This window comes from Manis pentadactyla, chromosome 8 (genome assembly GCF_030020395.1).
Source record: "Manis pentadactyla isolate mManPen7 chromosome 8, mManPen7.hap1, whole genome shotgun sequence".
NCBI lineage: Eukaryota > Metazoa > Chordata > Mammalia > Pholidota > Manidae > Manis > Manis pentadactyla.
Genome location: NC_080026.1, coordinates 57,848,406 through 57,868,135, shown reverse-complemented (window position 1 = coordinate 57,868,135; position 19,730 = coordinate 57,848,406). Strand labels below are relative to the sequence as shown.

Here is a 19,730-nt window from a genome sequence, read left to right as displayed (position 1 = left end):
GGGAGGAGGTGGAAGAAGCAGGGCTGTTAGCTTGAAGGGAAGGTAAGTGTTCTGGGTACTGTGCTTGCTGCCGTTTCACTCCCACTAGGAGAAACACCACCGCAAAACCCAAATGAACATGCGCTACCCAGTCACCCCACCTGAAAGGTTGTCAGGCCCAACTGCCATGGTATCTGAAACAGTAAAATTCCATCTTACCAACAAATTGTGAGACTTCTCAGATTCTGTGGCACGGGAATATAAGTAAATAGCTCTGAAGGATTATAAAATCAGAAATTTTCAAGTGTTCATCAGATTGCTCATTTACATTCATCACTGTGGTGATTTGCCGAACACCAGGCCTCCATCTTGACCTGTTTGCTGTCGGAAGGCAAATTAAGGTGCTTTTGTGTTGTTAATTAGTGTGAGCTCACGGAGACAGTCCAGAGAGTTGGAAAAGGTAAGTGACATGCATGGCAGTAGACACCTTCAGTGCCCTCTGAGGTGCTCAGGGAGGACTGCCCAGTTTCTCATTAATGTCCCCATCTGGGAGTTATCTCTACTCAGAAGAATGGGACACCCAGAATAGCCCCTGGGCTCTGCCTGTCTCTTTTGTCTGCATTGGGCTTCTTAGCGCACCTGAGCTTCAGCATCCTTCTCTGTCCTGAGGCAGACCCAAGGCAGCCACCTTTACATCAAACTCTGCCCTCCCACTTCTCACAGTCAGTGCTAAGGGGCTCTTGTCCCTCCTTGAGCAATGAACTTTGCACATTCACCACGGTGGGCTGGCATGGGAAGCCGGTATGCCTTCTAGATCTTCAGCCAGTGCAGCCTCTATCCTTATGATTTGTTTCCTTGCTGTCAGAGTCCAGAACTATTATACATGAACGAGTGAATAGAAATGGAAAATATGATGAGAGTCAAGGTTATATTTAAGGCAAGGATGATTCGGGATAATATGGAGAACTAGAAGAGAGACCACAGCAAGGTGATGGGCCACAGGGGGCAGACCTGTGAGAAACAGTGGGCCAGGTAGTTTGCTGCTTTGTCCATCCGGCAAGTCCTGGAGAACCAAGAATGGGAGAATGGGTGCGCACACGCATGTGCGCGCGTGCGCGTGTGTGTGTGTGTGTGTTTGTGTTGGGGCTGTTCTCCATGTGTCGTTTATTTTAGGTTTGTTTTGCCCTTTCCATTTAAGTGAATCATTCTCTGCAAACGTCATTCATATGGAATGAAATAGTTAGATTCCCTGTTTGGGGATGAAGACACTGTGATCTTACATAAATGCCGAATACCTTCTCTATGACAAACCCTTTGAGAAATGAATGGTAGCTATGTTGGAGCATAAACACTCACTACAGCGTTGATTACACTTCTGAATTCTCCATATTCAAAGAAATCTGTCTTTCTTATTTGCCTTCTCTGACAACACCCTAAGAGTTGGACATACCTTTCTTTAAACATAATCAGTAGACAGTATTTAAAAGCAGCTTTCATCCATGAGATTTGAGAACAATTCTGTAATTAAACCAAACTAGTAACTGAAAAGGAGAGCTAGGCTTGGATTTGTTTCTTTTCTGCCTTTATCAGCAGCATAAAAGGACAAGGATCAGGAGATAATCATGTTTAAGAGAATTGTTATTAACCTTTGCAGTTCTGCCAAAGCTAAGGGTTTTTTCATTTCTTAAATGTAATTCTAACTTTTTCTAATACAGGAAGCAGCCCTTTGGAAGGAAGGATAGGAGTTTAAAAGGAATGGGAATTGCTGAAGTACTGGAGACGTGAATCCACATTCCCGTATTTATTAGTGTTGGGCCAACTGGAGTAAGAAAATATAGATGCAATTGTGGTGCACCAGATATTTCACAAGTGGAGAACATAACATTCCGTAGGTTGCTATACACATTATAAAATAGTCTCTGGTTTTTCTTATTCTTTGGTAAATGTGGGCCAAAAAAAAAATCATTCTTTCAATCATGGTGATTTGCATTTTTCCCCCTCGTCATGTGATTTCAAACACAGTGGCAGAGGGCTGGTCTGTTCAGGCTCCACCACGTTTAACTGAGGCGTGGGTTTAAACGTGTATTGAAGACACAGTTGACTCTTTGTGACCTGGGTACTTAATGATGACAAGAGGGTGACAGTCTTCCTCTTCTGAGCCACAGGAAAGCTCAATGAAGCCATCGCTCAAGTGGACCTTAAGGAATCACTTTCAAGGGATGGCAGGGCTGAAGACTGAAGAATAATATTTATCCACATTAAATAGACACTTGGTGAAGGATGCATGAATATTTCTTCATATAAACATAGCACGAAATTAAATAGTTCAAACACAGACACCACTGAGTCAGTCACCTGTAAACACCAGCTCACACTGAACACAAAAGCAGCTTCCAGCCCGGCTGCAGGCGCACGACGCCGAGGCCAGGACGAAGAGGAGATTTGTCCTCAGCCGCCCGCCCCCGCCTCCCCCCGCACAGCCCAGCCAAAGGAGATGAAGGAACCGCAACTACAGCAGCGACAGGGATGAAGCAACAGCGGCCCCCTCCCCCAGCAGCACGGAGCATTCGCCCAGTTCAGAGGAGAATGCGAAATCATCGCTTTAAAATGTAAGGAAATCAGTGTCGAGCAGTACTTTTCAGTGTAACAGTTTCTCCCGAGTGCGTGTGACTTCCTAAACCCCACCGACTACTGGGCGAAGGGCACCGAAGCGCGCCAGACAGCGGCGGCCACAGCTCGGAGCCAGGCGTCGGTCCTTCGTCGCCGCGGGGCAGCCGGGGGCCGGAGCCGCGCGCCGGGCTCCGAGTCCGCGCTCCTCGCCGCGTCCTTGGCTTTGCCGTCCGCGCTGCTGTGTGACACTCCGACGCGACACTGCTACCAAGTTCCAGGCAGGTCGGATGGCAGAGACTGTGTGTGGAAACGTTCGGATCCGGGCGACTGAACTCAAACGCAGGTGCGGCTCGCTCAGCGCCGAGGGCCCCTCTGAGGCAGCCCCGTTGAGGTCGGCGAGGCGGGGAGCTGGCCGGGCTCGGCCGCCCGGAGACTCCGTGCAGACCCCGCCCCGCGGCCGCGCCCCCTGCCGGTCTCTCCAGGGAGGCTTGTAGCGCACAGCCCTGGCTTCCAAACTTTACACTGGGTTATTTCCTCGTTTGCATTGTTAGGATCCTAGAGAACTTTAGTTACCAAAGCACTGAAAGCACGGATTGCAGGAATCATTTGCTAGTTCAGTGATTCCCGTTATATTATATACACTGTGTGTGCGTGTGCTCAGAACTCTCTCTCTCTCTCACACACACACACATATACTTATACTTATAGATTTTTATTGATACGAAACTTGAACTGCACAAAACAGTACTGGGAGAGAATCAAGTCCACAAATAGAGTTTAACAGCACACCAGAGAGAAGATGGCGGCTCTACTGGGACAAGGAGGTTCAGCTTTGCAAAGCACGAAATAATTTCAGAGCCACAGATTCACTAGCCTGACGTGTTCCACATTCCCGGAACTGGATCTGCATTGACACTTTAGGGATACTGGAAAAGAAGGTGGCAACTTGGGCTGGCTACTTATGCTCATCTGAGATTCCAGAGCTAATGGGAATGAAAAGAACCAAGCAGGTCAATTTGGGTGTACGACTGCTGTGGAACAATATTTTTTTTCTCTTTAAGAAAAAACAAAGTCTATTTCAGAATAAATTTCTTTATATTAAGTAATTTTTTTTTCTGAATTGGTATTTGACTTTTTTACGAAAATGGGTTTATTCAGTGGATCAGTGAACAGGCGGCTTCTTCCACATCTGGGTGATAAGAACATGTTTATCATCACCAGCAATCATCCCCACCCTCACCTTGCTCCCTGTAAGGTTTGTGGGTTGATGTGTGCGTTTGACCACTGCTAGCAAGGAACCCTCACCCTACAAGGCCTGCTCAGGTGCACGCTTGTGGAAGATGACCGACTGTCTCTGCTGGTACTGATGCTTCCGCCGCTTCCTCTTATCACACTGGCAGAGCAGCAGCATCTTGAAGGTGGTTCTGAATGTTTTGTTGCACAGGGCATAGCACACGGGGTTCACGGTGCTGTTGATGTAACACAGCCAGTAACCCAGATTCCAATAGGTTTTGGGTATGCAGCTGTCACAAAAGGTGTTCACCAGAACCATGATATTGTAGGGGGTCCAAGTAATGATGAAGGCAAGCAAGATGGCGCTGAGGGTCTGGGCCGCTTTCTTCTCTTTGATGAGAGACATCCGTTTCCGCTTAGTGATCTGACTCCTGGTCTTCAGGGCAAACCTCTTGGCCAGAGTGGCTTCCTTGAAGGACAGGGGAAGAGTGGCCGTGGTTTTACCCACTGAGGAGTTGACCTCAGAGGTCTTGGCTGTGTCCATGGTGGACTCTAACTGGATGGGAAGCTTGGAGAAGCTTTTCTGAAAACTGCCTCCATCATCCATGCTCTTCTGGGCCTGCAGCTTGCTGGCCTTCCTCTCCAAGTCCACCATCCCCAGCTCCTCATCGGGCACCTGCAGGTTGTCTGATGAGGGCAATTTGGTGGAATTGAGGATGGTGCTATGACCCGGAAGCTTGAGCACAATCGAGTAGATGGCTCTGGTCTCTGAGCCAATGTCCTCCTCATCGGAGGAGGCGGAGTTTTCCAGGGAGGCAGCAGCGTCGTTGTTATTCCAGCTGTCGCTGCTGCTGTGGTCCTGGTCCATCTGCTCAGCGTTGGGCTTCCAGCTCTTGGTTGTGAACCAGAAGTGGCAGCCTGCGTACTTCCTCCTGGCCGAGCGTTTCATGCTTTGCTGTTGAAGCTCATAGCTGCTGCAGCTTCGAGAGCTGCCTGTGGGGTGGACAAAGGTTTCTGACTCTGCTTCTGTCCCAGAGGCTTGCAGTCCAGCAAGCTCCTTGGTACGCTTTTCAGTTTCCTTATAGATCCTCCAGTATAAAATAGTCATAATGGTGACAGGCATATAAAAGGCAGCGATGGCCGTGCCAAAGGTGATGGTGGGCTCACTGAGGAACTGAATGAAGCATTCTCCTGGGGGCACAGTTCTCTTCCCAACAAAGTACTGCCAGAACAAGATGGCAGGAGCCCAGAGGATGAAGGAGATGACCCAGGCCAGACCTATCATCACACCAGCTCTTTTTGTTGTTCGTTTGGCTCGGTATGTGAGTGGCCTCGTGATGGAGAAGTACCTGTCAAAGCTGATGACCAGGAGGTTCATGACCGAGGCATTGCTGGCCACATAGTCAATGGAAAGCCAGAGGTCACAGGCCAAGTTCCCTAAAGCCCAGCGGTTCATGATGATGTAGGTGGTAAACAGATTCATTGAAATGACCCCAATGATCAGGTCAGCACAGGCCAAACTTAAGAGAAAGTAGTTATTGACTGTCTTCAGCTGCTTGTTGACCTTAAATGCCACTATCACTAGGATGTTGCCAATGATTGTCACCAAGGCCAGGACGCCTGTTAAGAATGCAATGAAGACCACTTGCCAGATAGTATGACCTCCCAAAGGGTCACTGGTGGTGCCATTTGGAGAGGAGAAATTCCCAGCTGCTGGAGCAATGTTGTAGCTGCCAAAATGAGTCACTGTTCCTGGGGGCAGTCCTGCCTCTGAGGGGCCATGTATCCAGGAAGAGCTGATGTTTGGAAACAAAGGCGAGGTTGTATTATTGTGCAAGGTCATTGTGATTCTCTGACATAGTCTGGAGAGGAAAGAGAAAAGATGGAGTTAGGAAAGTGTCTGCCTTCTTTCAATTTGTTCTTTGCATTGCATGTTGTAAAAGACGTGGAGGACCAATTACAGGATGCTGAACCTCAGAGAGTCAAGAACATCACATCACGTTCATTCTCTTACTTTAAAGATGAGGCATCCAGTAAGGAAGATGTGGTACATATACACAATGGAATACTATTCATCCATAAGAAAGAAACAAATCCTACCATTTGCAACGACATGGATGTAGCTAGAGGGTATTATGCTCAGTGAAATAAGCCAGATGGAGAAAGACAAGTACCAAGAGATTTCCCTCATTTGTGGAGTATAAAAATGAAGCAAAACTGAAGGAACAAAACAGCTGCAGACTCACAGACTCCAAAAAGGGACTAGCAGTTACCAAAGGGGGGCAGGGGAAGGGTGGGTCAGGAGGGAGGGAGAAGGGGATTGTGGGGTATCATGATTAGTGCACATGGTGTGTGTGGGGTCATGGGGAAGACAGTGTAGCACAGAGAGGACAAGTAGAGATTCTGTGGCATCTTACTACATTGATGGACAGTGACTGCAATGGGGTATGGGGGGGACTCTATAATAAGGGTGAATGTAGTAACCACATTGTTTTTCTTGTGAAATCTTCATAAGAGTGTACATCAATGATACCTTAATAAAAAAAAATGGTGAGGCATCCAGGGAAGGCAGAGATTCATCTGTTTGAGCACAATTAGCTAGTAGTATGTGCTGAATTGTTCTTTCCCCCACATTTTCCTCATAACTAAATATATACTACATATGCTTACACATCAAACAAAATCTTCCTTACTTCTCTTACTTTAAGAAGAAGGGGAAAAATAATAGATTCTTATATGACATTTATCTAGCATAGCTTTATCATCATGCTATTTGATAAATGGATCATGTTCATTTGTATTTTATCCACTTGGGCATTTTCTTGTTCCAGGCTGCAGACATAAGCAACTTTAAGGAGATACCAGCCATTTAAGCCTCACTGGAATGAGGATACCAACCTGAAGTAAAGTGGGAAACAAATGCAAATCACTTCACATCATATTATGTCATTAAAACACAGCTTGAAAAAGTAATGTACAGGTTCCTTGTAATGGCTCGGAACAGCATCTGAGGCAATTGTCTTCTGCTTGATAATGTGGAGAACCTTTGTTAGAATGTTCTGAATGGACAAAACCAGTTTTGACAAAGTATTTTACTACCACACATTCATTTGCATATAAATAGTTGCAAACTGCAGTTAGTTCTTTCAAATACCTGTTACCAAAGAACAAAAATAGCTAAGAATAATCACAATGTTTCACCAGTAAGACCCCCACCTTGTCATGGAAAGCCTTGGCTGAGTCCTGCTCCATCCTCTCAGAACCTCTGGGATTGTACTTTCAGAACATAACTGGCCCAGGAGTTCTCACATCAGCAATCACTGTGAACTTTATTTAGTAAATCACTCTTTGAAAGGGTCATTCTATGAATTCAGTGTTTGATAATCATAGCAAAAACCTATTGAGAACACTTCTGTTGTAAGCTCTTGGTTAAAGTGTTTGACTATAAACTCTTACATACAAATATGCACACATGCACGTGGCCAGAGTCCAGAGTCAAGCCTTTAAATATTGCACATCAGAGCCTCTCTCAAAGGAGTGCAGTCAGATTCACACAGAGCCTTTTGGAAAGGCCGTAGGGCATAGCAGGAAGGCTTTGGAGCCCCAAAGGCGTAGGTTCAAATCTCAGTTCATCCACTTCCTGGGGGTGGGATTTTGGGTATTATTTAACCTCTTTGAGTCCCAGTTTCCTCACTGAAAAATGGGAAGGAAATGTTCTGTATAAAGGAAGAAATTATTGATTAATTCAGCCTAGACTTCAGTAGTAAGTGGTCAAACTTTGTTTCTCATTAAAATGTTTTCATATATGTAAAGTACTTAGATCAGAATGATAGTATGTGCTACGTAAGTGTAATGTCTGTTTATTTTTTTATTATTTTGTTCTTTTTATATAACAATGAACACACCTTGCTTTGGCTGCCAGGATGTTCAGAGCTCAATTTAGTGAAAAAACAAATCATAGACGAGAATATTTTGGACACTGCTTACTTACATGGTACACAATGTGCAAATCATCCTATGTATTATCTCATTTAATCCTTAAAATAACCACATTTTACAGGAAACTGAGACACAGAGTTAAGTAATTTGTCTAAGTCTTCAAGCTAACAAGAGGGTGGAGACGGAAGCACAGATAATCTGAGCCTAGTGCCTCCTTGTTTAACTATGATGTTGCCCTGCCTCTCCACCAGCTTGTTCAGATATTGCATACAGCTAGCTCCCCCTAACTGTTTAAAACTTATATATCTCTTTAAAGTGAAATTGACATGCATCTAAAAATTAATGAGATAACATTTGCCATCTAAAGGATGAGCAAAATATAAATGATTTGCCACATGCAGTATTAACAACAATGTGAGGGAAATAATCAATTTTGTGTTCTTGGATGCAGTAACAATTGGTCAACAATTTGAAAGGTAACTTGGCAGTATCTGCCAAAATAAAAATGCACAAAATCCAAGGTCTCAGGAGCTGTCTGAGAGCATGTATGTGTAGAATGTGTGTGTAGATATATGTATATCTATATATATGCACACATATGCACAAAAATACATGGTTGGACACATTAAAAAACACATCTATACTTATATACATACATGCACTTACATATATTCACTTCAGCACTATTTGACATAGTAAAAATTGGAAATGTTCTAAATATTCTAATATATTATTCTATTACAGAGAAAAATAGTTTAAGAACTCCTGTGTAATCCATCACTATTTACAAATCTACATAGCACTACTTTCCACAGGTAATTGATGGGTTTTTCTTCTTTCCTTTTTTTTGCTTCTCTAGGTTTTAATAGATGTTGTCAACTCATCTTTATCTCCAACTCCCTCTCACTGAGGTCATGTCCATATTTAGAAAGGGCTATAGGCTCTTTGGGGCACTCAGCTGCATTATGGTTGCTTCCAAGATACATATACAGAAGATCTGTCTGCTGTCTCTCCCTCCACCCAGGCCCAGTTAACCACAGACTTAAAGGTGTTGGCTTTGGTATCTTCCCCACTGCACCTGCAACTATGCAGATGGCTGAGGACACATTTTTCTTCAGTCACACACCTCTGTTCAGCATCCTGCCTCTGAGGTTAATACACAATGTTCCATAGAAGTTTCAGATGCCTCTCCAATGTCCTCCACTACATATGCCTGGATAAGCATTTGACTTCTTTACATGACCACCCTCATTCATGCATTGCTCTTCTTCCTGCACACACCCTTGTGAATATATACTCTCAGAACAGCCTTTAACTCCCCAGAGCTTTCTGGACATAGCAGCTAAGCTTCCTTGTCCACTCTGTGGGCTGTGTTACAGTCCATTTACATTCCTGCCTTCCTCCCCCTCCCCCTGCCCACCCCATCCCCATCTGAATCTCATATAACCTTCTATAGAACCTTTTAAAATTCTTAAAACATTTTATAAATCTCTGCTATCATTTCCCATGGAATTGATCATGCTCTGTAGACTTATTTTGACCACTAATGACATGATGATTTTATTACAAATAAGTATAATGACTAATAATCCCAGTTTGTTGTATTTGTGCTGCTGATAAATCTGTCTCCTTTCATCCTTTCTTCTTCCTGTCAATGCCACCCAGTGGATGTCTGCTATTTGTCTTTCCTTCAGCTATTCTTTCAGAAATGGCCTGCCATCCACCGTATGTATTTCTGGATGGGCATCAATCACATGGTCCTGACTCGTCTGTCTCAGCAATGGGCCTGGAGAATATGCAAACAGGAGCAGTAAGAATAACTTTGGGAAATTGATATGGATCCTGAAAAGAGAGAAGGTAATTCTCTGTTCTTTGGGATTCCAAGGTGCTGGTGACTCTATTTACATTCACATGGAAAATCTGAGAAGCAAGCAAACATAGGAGAAAGATATGGGGGAGGGAGAGAGATGGGAGAAAAAATGGAGACCAGAGACCTTATGGTCATGATAGTCTCTCAAACCTGGATGAAGCCACTCCTGAGGTCCATGCCACCTCCTCGACCTCACAGATTATAAGAGCCAACAAGTTGCCTTTGTTGCCTGGAGACCTGAGATAGGTTATATCACCTACATATGAAGCATGCTGATTAACATACCTGTCATCATGAACACCGATGCTTGCTTATGGACTCACAGCTAGCTTTAAGTTATGATTGGTGCTGTGTAATTTAATAAACTATGGCCTGTGCCCTCCATGGACTCACTCCCTGTATGAGGCAGGGGGCAGGAATAATTAAAAAACAGTCATTTAGGTATTATCAAACTGCTTCCTGGGGGTATTCACATTACATTTGACAAATTCAAAAGCAACTTAATTGCTCAGTTGGCTGATGTTAGTGAAGAATATGAGTATGAATTTTAGAAATAGGCCTAAAATCCTTTAGTTCACTTCATCCCATGAATCTCTAGAGAATCAGAAATTGTATAATATTCCAGTCCAACGAGGCTTTGTTGGAATACAGAAAATAAAAGAAACAGGAACTGAGGGAAGGCACCTCCGGGCAGGTCTAGCCCTCTGCAGTGGGCTCATTAAATACCTGTGCTAGTGCACCTGGAGTGTAGGGGCTTCTTGACTAATCATTACAAAGCCTGTGAACCATGTACTGTCAGGCAGGTGATCTTTGACCTGAATGCTTTGGCGTACCTACCAGTGGCCCTTGTTCTCATAATTCAACACTAACTTAATATCTAACACCTGTTAGAAGTTTCATATAGTCCTTTTTTTACTTTTAAAGTGTTCCATTCTCTGCCATCATACACTGGATGTAGATTATGAGCTGAGCAAAAATTTTAGTGTCACAAAAGGACCATTACAGGAGAATGACCTGTGGTTACTTGCTCACCCACATGATACAATAGCCAAAGAATGATAATTGTTAATAGTTAAAAAACACACATCCACTCCAGATGACTACAATCAAGTTTCCTTGTACTATCTTCACACTTGAAAACAAAAAGTAGGCAGTAGCCCTGGTAGATGACATGTCATTGAGGAAGAGAAGGTCTTTTGAGCAAGCAGTGGAACATAAGAGTAAAGCCCATTACCAAAATCTCTGGTGACTTATGGCTGTGAGGAGAGATGTCCAGGGAGTCACAGGCACTCATTTGATGCTACAACAGAATGAGATACATTAACATCATTTCTATTAATAAATATGACACCGTGGACCCCAATGAAAATGGCAGAGCAGGAGGAATCTGAGCTCCCTGCCTCCTACAGACAAATCAAGGCTGAAACTACATAATTGAGCAGCTCACTCTGAGAAAAGCCAGAAGACTAGGAGAATGACTCTTTCACAGCTAAACATATATAAAGAAGAAGCCACTTCGAGGGGCAGAGAAGCAGCCTGGTCAGGGCCCATACTGCCTGGCATGGAGATCCACAAGTGGGAGGCATCATGGGGCCCACTCTGAGGGGAGAGGGGTTCAGGACCTGCATCAGGCACCCCTCACCCTGGGGACCAGCTCCAGGAAGATGGGCCCCTTTAACACATGGTTTTGAAAATCTCTTGACATCTTTTATCAATAAAAATGAGAAAGTGAAGCAGAAAATCTAGGAAAAAAATAAACAGTTTGAGAGGACTTAGGGGAAACTGAAGGATGGTTATGAGAAATTGATTCCCTTCTCCATAGTTGTGGAAGAAAAATGTTCTGGAATTATAAATCTGCAGAATATTTAGATAACATTTTAAAATAAAAAAGTGTAAATATCTAACATGAGAACACATGTAAAAGTGCTTAGAGAAACCTAAAAGGTCACTATATAAATGCGAGGCATTTTTCAATGATGAATTCTAAGCAGGAAAACTCATTTTATTTACTCTAAGCCGTACTAACAGTACCTATTCTGAAAAAAGGATTGGAAGTTCCCAATTTTTAAGCCCTCCAGGCTGATTAAATATGTGTAAATTACTCTTGCCTAGAAGTCTAAATAAGCCCTGTCTCTATTATTATTTTAATTATGAAGGCTGAGGGGAAGATAAACTTTGCAGGTCACAACCACGCTTTTTTTTTAAGACCAACTATTTAGTGTTCCTTCCATATTCAGGATCCAGTATGCATCATTTTTTTTCCAGGGCTTATTTTGGGTCTCTCTTTGCCTTCTTTGCTAAGCATGTCTCTATTTTACCGTCATTAATTCATTACATACTCAGCCACTAAGAGGACTGTTCCGTTATCGCGGTCGGGTGAAAGGAAGTACCAGCGCCTGCCACTAGATGGCAAAACAGGCTGGGAGAACAAATCTGCTGGCCGACGCCGGGTAGCAGCGTGCGTCCCCAGGCTGGGGACCAGACCTTCAGCTCTGCTCAGTCATGCAGTCCCCCGGGGATATCAGAAAGGTTCAGCAGCCCTCTGCAGTCAAACGTGTCTTTCACGGAAATCGGACCTTTTCAGACTTGCATGGTCGGAATCAAATTCGGTGAACTTAGCTCTTGTTATTTCAAGTTGCAAGAGTAAAGACGTGCCCTAATATGGTGCAACTGTGCACGTTGCCAACAAAACAGCCCGGGAAGCCAAAACTTGAATAAATGCCGTTTACAAAAAGGAAGCTTGTTTTTTAAAAGTTGAGGTGCACCCTGTCTCCACTGGTTGCTGTTTGTCATAGGTTTTATTCGACTTGACAAGATGAATGCCGGACGCTTACTGAACCCTTGCCTGGGTGCGGCTGGTGCACAGCACTCTTGGAGAAACACGGTTTTACCTCCAAAACAAAAGCCTGAAGTGGACTAGTGAGTATGTGCCTTAGCACTCTCAAGCCTGAAACCTTCTGGTGTTAGAATTTCTAGAGAAATGTTAAGAAGAAGGAGGCAAAGGTGAAGCTGTCCCTTTTAAACCTCTGAAGGGCCACTTTGCCCAAAGGGGCCAACTCTCCCTCTCTGCCATTATCCTCTCCTGGGTAGAAGAGGGAAAGAATGGTCTCTGTTCTCCTGCAAACCTCGAAGATTTATTATTTTTTTCAACATTGCAAAAATTTGTCTATTTTGGAGATGGTGCTTTTGCAATGGAGGACGAGGAACGAAGCTTTAAAAATGGTGTTAGAGTTAATGTAATTGGGGAAATAATTCTGATCAAAAACCTTGTAGTGAAAACAGTCATTTGGGGCGAAATATTTCTAGCACATCAGGGATGTACTGAAAGGCTGCGTGGTGAAGAAAGTTCTTTTGGTTTGATATTTATGTTTTAATGATCACTTTGTTAGACTAATTATGATTTTTTTCAAGGTCCATATTTATCAGAGTATTTGTTTTTGTATCTGGACATAGTCCACACATCTGACTGTCTTTTAAACTTTAGTTTATTTGCACCCCCCAACTCACATATGTACAGAAGACTCTATGTTTACAAAGAAAGCAGAAGAAATGTGAGAGGTATGTGGAAAACAGTGTTCAAGCCCTGCCATAGCACATTAGGGTCAGGAAACATACCGATTCTGCCATGTGGGAAAATTGCCTGAGCACTCTGATCCTGCTTCCTCATCTATAAAATGAGGATTACCATCCTTGAGGATTAGACAGAATGTGTGCAGAGCTCTCAGTAAAGTCCAACTGGCACCTAACAGTTTCTCAAAAATTGTAGGCTAATATAATATTTTTCTATGATTTGTGATATTACAGAATGGCCTTCTGCAAGGCTAAACAAGAGCTAACATTTGTTGAGAATAAAATAATTGCTGTGTTGAGTCCTCAACTCAGGGTGAATTTGCCCCCAGCTGGCAATGTCTGGAGACATCATCCTTGTCACAGCTTGGGGAGGAAGTGCCCCTTGCATCTAGCAGGTAGAGGCCAGGGATGGTGATCAACAACCTACAAAGCACAGGACAGCTCTGTACAAACAAGAGTTATCCGGCCTGAGAGGCCGATAGTGCTGAAGATCAGAAACTCTAGTATAAAGAGAAATATTAAAGATCCAGAAAAATGCTGTAGCGTTTTCTGTTTGCCAGGAAATCTAGAAAATGTCCTAGTACTGATAAACCTGGCAAACTCTAAGGCTCTTCAAGAATCGGCTCACAATTAATTTCTCTGGAAATCACCCTCCACACTCTCACCAAGGATGAATCTCAAATTCATTTATTCAACTCTTCAGTCGGAGGTCAATGCATTTGTGTGCTGCCTGCAGGCCTTAGACTGAGGATGGAGTTCTTGCTCCCCAGAAGCCACTCATTGGAGATATCAACAACTAAACAAAATCATTGCAATTGAAGGAGTTGTGTGAATAATCAACTTTGGTCGAGTCATTGAGGAGGTAGCAAAGGAGAGGATATTTTGTGAGTTTTGAGGATGCCAAACCGTAAAGAAATAGCACAGCCTTCCCAATACAGGGAACAGCCTATGCAAAGTCCACCCCTTATGTTGCTAGCACACCCTGCATTTCAATTTCTTTTAGGACACACGGCATTTCAATTTCTCTCTCAGCTCACACAAGCCCATGGGGGAATGTACCATCTTCTCCTACTGCACATTTTACTCAGGGATCTAGCAGTTTCTTCTGCATGGTAGTCCCATAACTACTGCCTCCACTCCAGCATTACTGAGGTGAACACAGTTAGCTTTGGACAGGAGAACCGAAAACAAGAGCTCAAGGGGATAAACCTGGGGAGAAGTTAAGGCTGGCTGGAGAGAGGTTGCACTAGATGTGCAGTAATTTGGAGGGAATGAGAGCCACAGGTTGCAGAGGCAGCTGGAGGGAAGGCTGAGAAACTAGTTTGGATTTCTCAAGTGACCTCGGGTGTATAGTGGCATTGAGCGGAGACTGACCCACGAAGAGAAGCAATTCAGGGGATTCAGTTCTCAGGAAGGAGGTGGCTGGGAGAGGGGAACACTCCCCTGGCAGCCAGGTCCCTCAGGGGGCTGTCCCGGCCTCTCCCACATCAGAGAGAGAGAAAGTAGGTACCGAGTAGCCACACCATCTCTCCAAATGTCCATCTTGTAACGGGCACAATATACCAACACTGAGTTTTCTGGGAAAATGAGCATCACATAATGCAAAAGTTATATATTGCCTTCCCTGAATGTACTCTTGGCCTCACACTGTTAATGCTTGTCACAGACCCTAAGGCATTAGGACTCAGGGGGTGGCAGACAGCTGGGATTTGAGCCTCCTCTTGCCATTTAGAGCTGTGGGGCCTCTGGGATCCCCAGTACCCACATCAGAAAATGGAGAAGAGTAATGCTGTGTGGGGATTAAGCAAATTCAATGAGACAACAGGTGACACAATCACGGTCAGATCCCATCACTTGTGGGTGTTTTGTAAGTGAGAGTCCCCTCCCCCTGCTTCGAGGCCACACACAGAGCTGAAGGCCCTGTGATTCGCCAGTAAAGGGGCCACTGTGAGGTATCCAAATGCACCAGCAGCCAGCCACCTGTGTCATCGCCTGGTTAAATATTTGAAATACCACTTGTTGTATATATGTATTTTCATTTACTATTAGGTTGTAAATCTCTCTGAAACACATCAAAGGCACTTTATTTCTTTTCTTTTTATTTTTCTTTCGGTGTATGTGCATATGTCTGTCTTAGAATTCCTAACTGTGATTAAAATAAAGTGGCTCTGCATAGATAACATGTTTAGTGGATTGATATTTGATGCATATGGTTTTGTTGATAATATTCAGTTTTTCTTATAAGAGTAAATCTGGCAAGAAAAAGAATAATTGTGATTCCTCCCAACAACTTGAAAGCAGAAAATGCTTATGATCAAAATGAATTCTACTGAGGAAGAGGAAAAAATGGAGAATGGGGAGGAGATAGGATACAAAGTGGAAAAACCCCACCAGTAATAGGAAAAGCAAACTAGTGAAATGGCTATAGGATGCTGAGCAAGGACTTTTATAGACATGGCTGGGAGAATAAAAAGCATTATGGGAGGGATAGGAAACTATGGAGATGAAAACAAGGTGCCACAATTTTATTTTGATTTCTATTATTCTTTCAGGGACACACTTTCTTAGTTATTTTTTATGACTGTAATGACAAACATCACAAATACCTCAGCGTGCTGCCAGCTTTGACCTCATCGTTTTCCTCCCACTACTGATGACCTCTGTCCTTCAGGGAGCTGGGCACTTTCCTCAGTGATATGCCCGTGTGCATTCACCGAATCCTCACAGTAATCACAGCAGGTGGGCACTATCAGGCTTTCTGCTGCAAGTGGGAAGAAACTGGCTCACTAAGCAGTGAATGATTTCACTTATATGTGGAGTCTATAAAATGAAACAAACAGAACAAGAAATAGACTCATAAACACAGAGCATAACTGGTGGTTGCCAGAGGGAGGGGATGAGAGATGGATGAAATAGGTGAGGCAGATTGAGAGGGACAAACTTCCAATTATAAAATAAATTAGTCATGGGGACATAAGTACAGCATAGGGAATATGGTCAATGGTGGTGTAATAACTTGCTATGGTGACAGATGGTAACTACACTTACAGTGGTGAGCATTTTGCAGTGTATGTAATTGTTGAAATCACTATGTTGTACACCTGAACCCAATAAAATATTGTATACCAACTAAACCTCAATTAAAAAAAAAAGACTTTCCCCAGGTGCATGGCTGACTGTATAAGCAGTGGCTGGCTCTGAGTCTATTCCTAACCTTCACACTACTAGCAGATCTGCCATGAACAAGCAAAAATTTCAACAATACCTACCTGAGTGTATGAAGCATAAACGCAGTCCCCTTGTCTTTGCTTCTCTCAGCCCCATGCCCTAGGGGTAACCACTGGTAACAGTTTACTTAGTAAGTAAATATTTGTTAGATAAATGGATATGTCCTTCCAAAATATGTTCTTTTGCAAAACTATCTATGTGTGTTTTTAAACATTCAGTATGTGCCAGGCACTATTCTCTGTCTTTACACATATTAAGTCATTTAATCCTCACAACAATTCTGAGTTGAGTCTTTTATTTAATGGCCAGATGAAAAACAGAGGCACAGAGAAGTTAAGTTACTGGGCTAGGGTTGCACAGCTCCTAGTTTGCAGAAATAAGAGTTGAACCAGTATTTTGTCCCCAACCACCTAATGTGTATTATGTTCTCTACCTTGCTCTTTTCCATTTAACAATAGATCATGGACATCTCTCATTCAGTGCAAATAAACTTATGTTACATGTGCTTTAAAAGGAACCTAATAACATAAAGAGGGACTGTCCAGGATTCATTGGTTGGCATATTATATCCTTGACTCAAATAGTATTTTCAGGTCAGGAAAGTACACAAGGCACTGTTTGCTGAGGATTCTTTCTTTCAAGTGAAAGTTGCAGAGCTCAGCATCAGTGTGGCCAATACGAATCTCTACGATACTCTGACACAAAGGGGCCGGTTTCCAGACTCATCTCCCCCACTTGTTCTACTGTAATTTTAGTAAGCAGCTAAAGGCCCATGCCTGTTTACCAGTGCTTAAAGGAGCTAGCTGTGGACTAGCTGGTCCACACCACACCACTGTGTAGAAAATGAAATAAATGAGTAGAGATGAAAGGACTGATGAAATGCAAGATGGACTGGGAGAGCTTGAACAGCTCTTTCCTTACAGCATGAATCTCCAAAGGCATTTGCCAATTTTGAGTGAAAAATAAAATGGAAATTAAATATAATAAAATACAAAAAATGACTATTTTATTGAAAGTACTGTCTATCTGTTAAAATAATGAGAACAGAACCTGAGAATCAAAATAAAATAACCAAATGTATAGTTTGACACTGTCTCTAATAATTAAACATTAGAAAACAATGATCTCATGTTTTGAACTTCCTGAAACCAAATGGAAACTAAAGCTTATATCACTATTAATTCTGGCTCTATGGGATTAAAAACAAAAAGGCAAAGGGATAAAGTTGAACTAGTCCAACAAAACAGTGTGAATCCTTATTCTAAAATGCGAGAGGAAAATGAATGAAAAAATTAAATACCAGAAGTGTGAAATCAACAAAATTAAAAGATTTATTCAAGGATAAAAGAAGAAATTATATTGATCATTATGAATAAAAACAAACAAAAAACACTGCAGGTTGAATGTTGAGGCTTGGTGCCTGTAATTATTTTCAGAAATCCCCAAATGCAGTTCCTTTCAGCACTACAGCACTCTATCTTGGGGATCTTGGCATGGCTAGTATGCCACCTGCCTCTAAGCTCTCCATGGGCAAAACATGGTGCTCATGTGCATATATATTCCATAAGCAGGTGATCTGGAGCTGGAGACACATGAATGCAAAGTGTCTGTGTGCACCTGTTACCTGGGCAGAGGACTTCACTGTCTGAGGCCTGTGTCCCTCCTTCTGAGATGCCTTCATGGAAAGCTTATAATTCGGTGGCTGAAATGTGAAGTATCTGTCATCTATAAGCACAGTGCTATGCATGTTGCTGATCTGATACATATCAGCATAAATAGCATGACCTGTGAGAGAACCCCAGTTTCTATCATATAATAACTGGTAATGCCCATCATCAATTGAGTGCCACTCCATATGGAGCATATATATATTACATATATACAAATATATATTATATTATATATAATATTTGCTATATATTTCCAACTATACTTACAATAATTCTGCATGGTAGATATTCTTAATATTTTATGTTTGAGAAAACTGAGGCTCAACAGTGTTAGGAACTGCCCAAGGATCCCTGGACTTGTTAAGTAGCAATGCTGGGATTACACTCTGCATGTGTCTAACCCTAAAGCACAGTCTCCATTTGATTAACCCATGACACCACAGTGGGGTCCTCCATTAACTGGCATTAATCACATGATTAGTGTGGTGTTCATACCTTGCTAGTTCAAGAATCAACACATTTGATTCCCCTTTTGCTATGATGGATTTGTCAGAGGAAACGGTTTGTGAGAGGATTAAAGACTAAATAGGGTTAGGCCCTTCCAGAATTTCAAATTACACACCTCCTTGTCCTCCCCCGTGGGTAGCACAAGCCCCTGGGAGAGCAGCCGGCTGAGGTGCCCTGAGCTTTCTGGGCAGGTGCACAGGACTGAGAAGGCAACACAGAGACCAGCGCTTTCCTTCTGGGCCCTAGCAAATTAGGAAACCCGGCTGTGGGAAGCTAGGCATGACAATTTATGGTCCCAGGAAGCAGATTAGCACACTGCTTGGCTTCTCTGTGAAGGCCCTTACACATGCATCAGAAGACAGCTTTATCCCGCCCATTTCTCGCTGTCATTCTTATTGCACATGAGTGTTGGTGCCACAATGCATTTGTCTCCAGAAACACCACAATGTGCACAATACCACATCAACAATAAGAAACCCTTTCAACCAGAATAGCAGGCTATGAAAGAAGAGGCTTTTTATAAAACTGATTTCAAAATATTCCGATCAGAGGCAGATCCAGACTTTGTGGAGGCTAAAGCTTCTAGAATTTATTGTCTCCCTTTAACAAAATGAATACCAAGTTATGAATATAGAATGCCATCACTCCCCTCTCCCTCAGGGGGCCTGTGCAACTGAACTTGAAGTTTTAGCTTTATTAGCTTCACAGTAAATTTTCTCCTAATTCCAATTAAAACTGAGATGATTTGGTTATGATTGAGACATTGAAAGTTTTAAACACTCTGTATATGAGTAAGCAATTCAATATTTCTATATTTAGAGCTAATGAAATTTTCTTCAAAAACATCTCAGCAAACATATGCAAATAGAATGGCTGGAAATCCTGACGCCATGAGGAAGGACACTCAGCTTTCCAGGCGGTGCAATGTATCCTGAAGAACTGGGTTTCTGAAAGTTTCATTAGCTTTTAACATTGAGAACCCATGAGTCTCCGCTGTATGCCATCAAATGCTTGCATTCCAAAAAAGGGGAAATAAGAGCAGAGTCCCTATGCAGCCCTTAAGGGAAAAATCACTGCAGGTGTTGCACCAACAGAGCAAATAAGAAAAAAGAAAAGAAGCTGGT

General features: G+C 42.9%; 1 protein-coding gene across 5 annotated transcripts in view; it reads right to left on the bottom strand.

Annotated features, from left to right (window-relative positions):
- Window positions 1–782: 782 nt before the first annotated feature.
- Window positions 783–19,730, bottom strand: part of CHRM3 (cholinergic receptor muscarinic 3) — a 502,885-nt gene continuing 483,937 nt past the window's right edge. For 4 of the 5 annotated variants that reach the window (XM_036919345.2, XM_036919347.2, XM_057505756.1 and 1 more), the window contains exon 4: window positions 783–5,684. In XM_036919345.2, coding sequence (XP_036775240.2) covers window positions 3,896–5,665 — 1,770 coding nt within the window. In that variant the 5' untranslated portion in view covers window positions 5,666–5,684 and the 3' untranslated portion in view covers window positions 783–3,895. The remainder of the gene's footprint in view (window positions 5,685–19,730) is intronic. The other variant, XR_008998860.1, reaches the window with a different exon arrangement.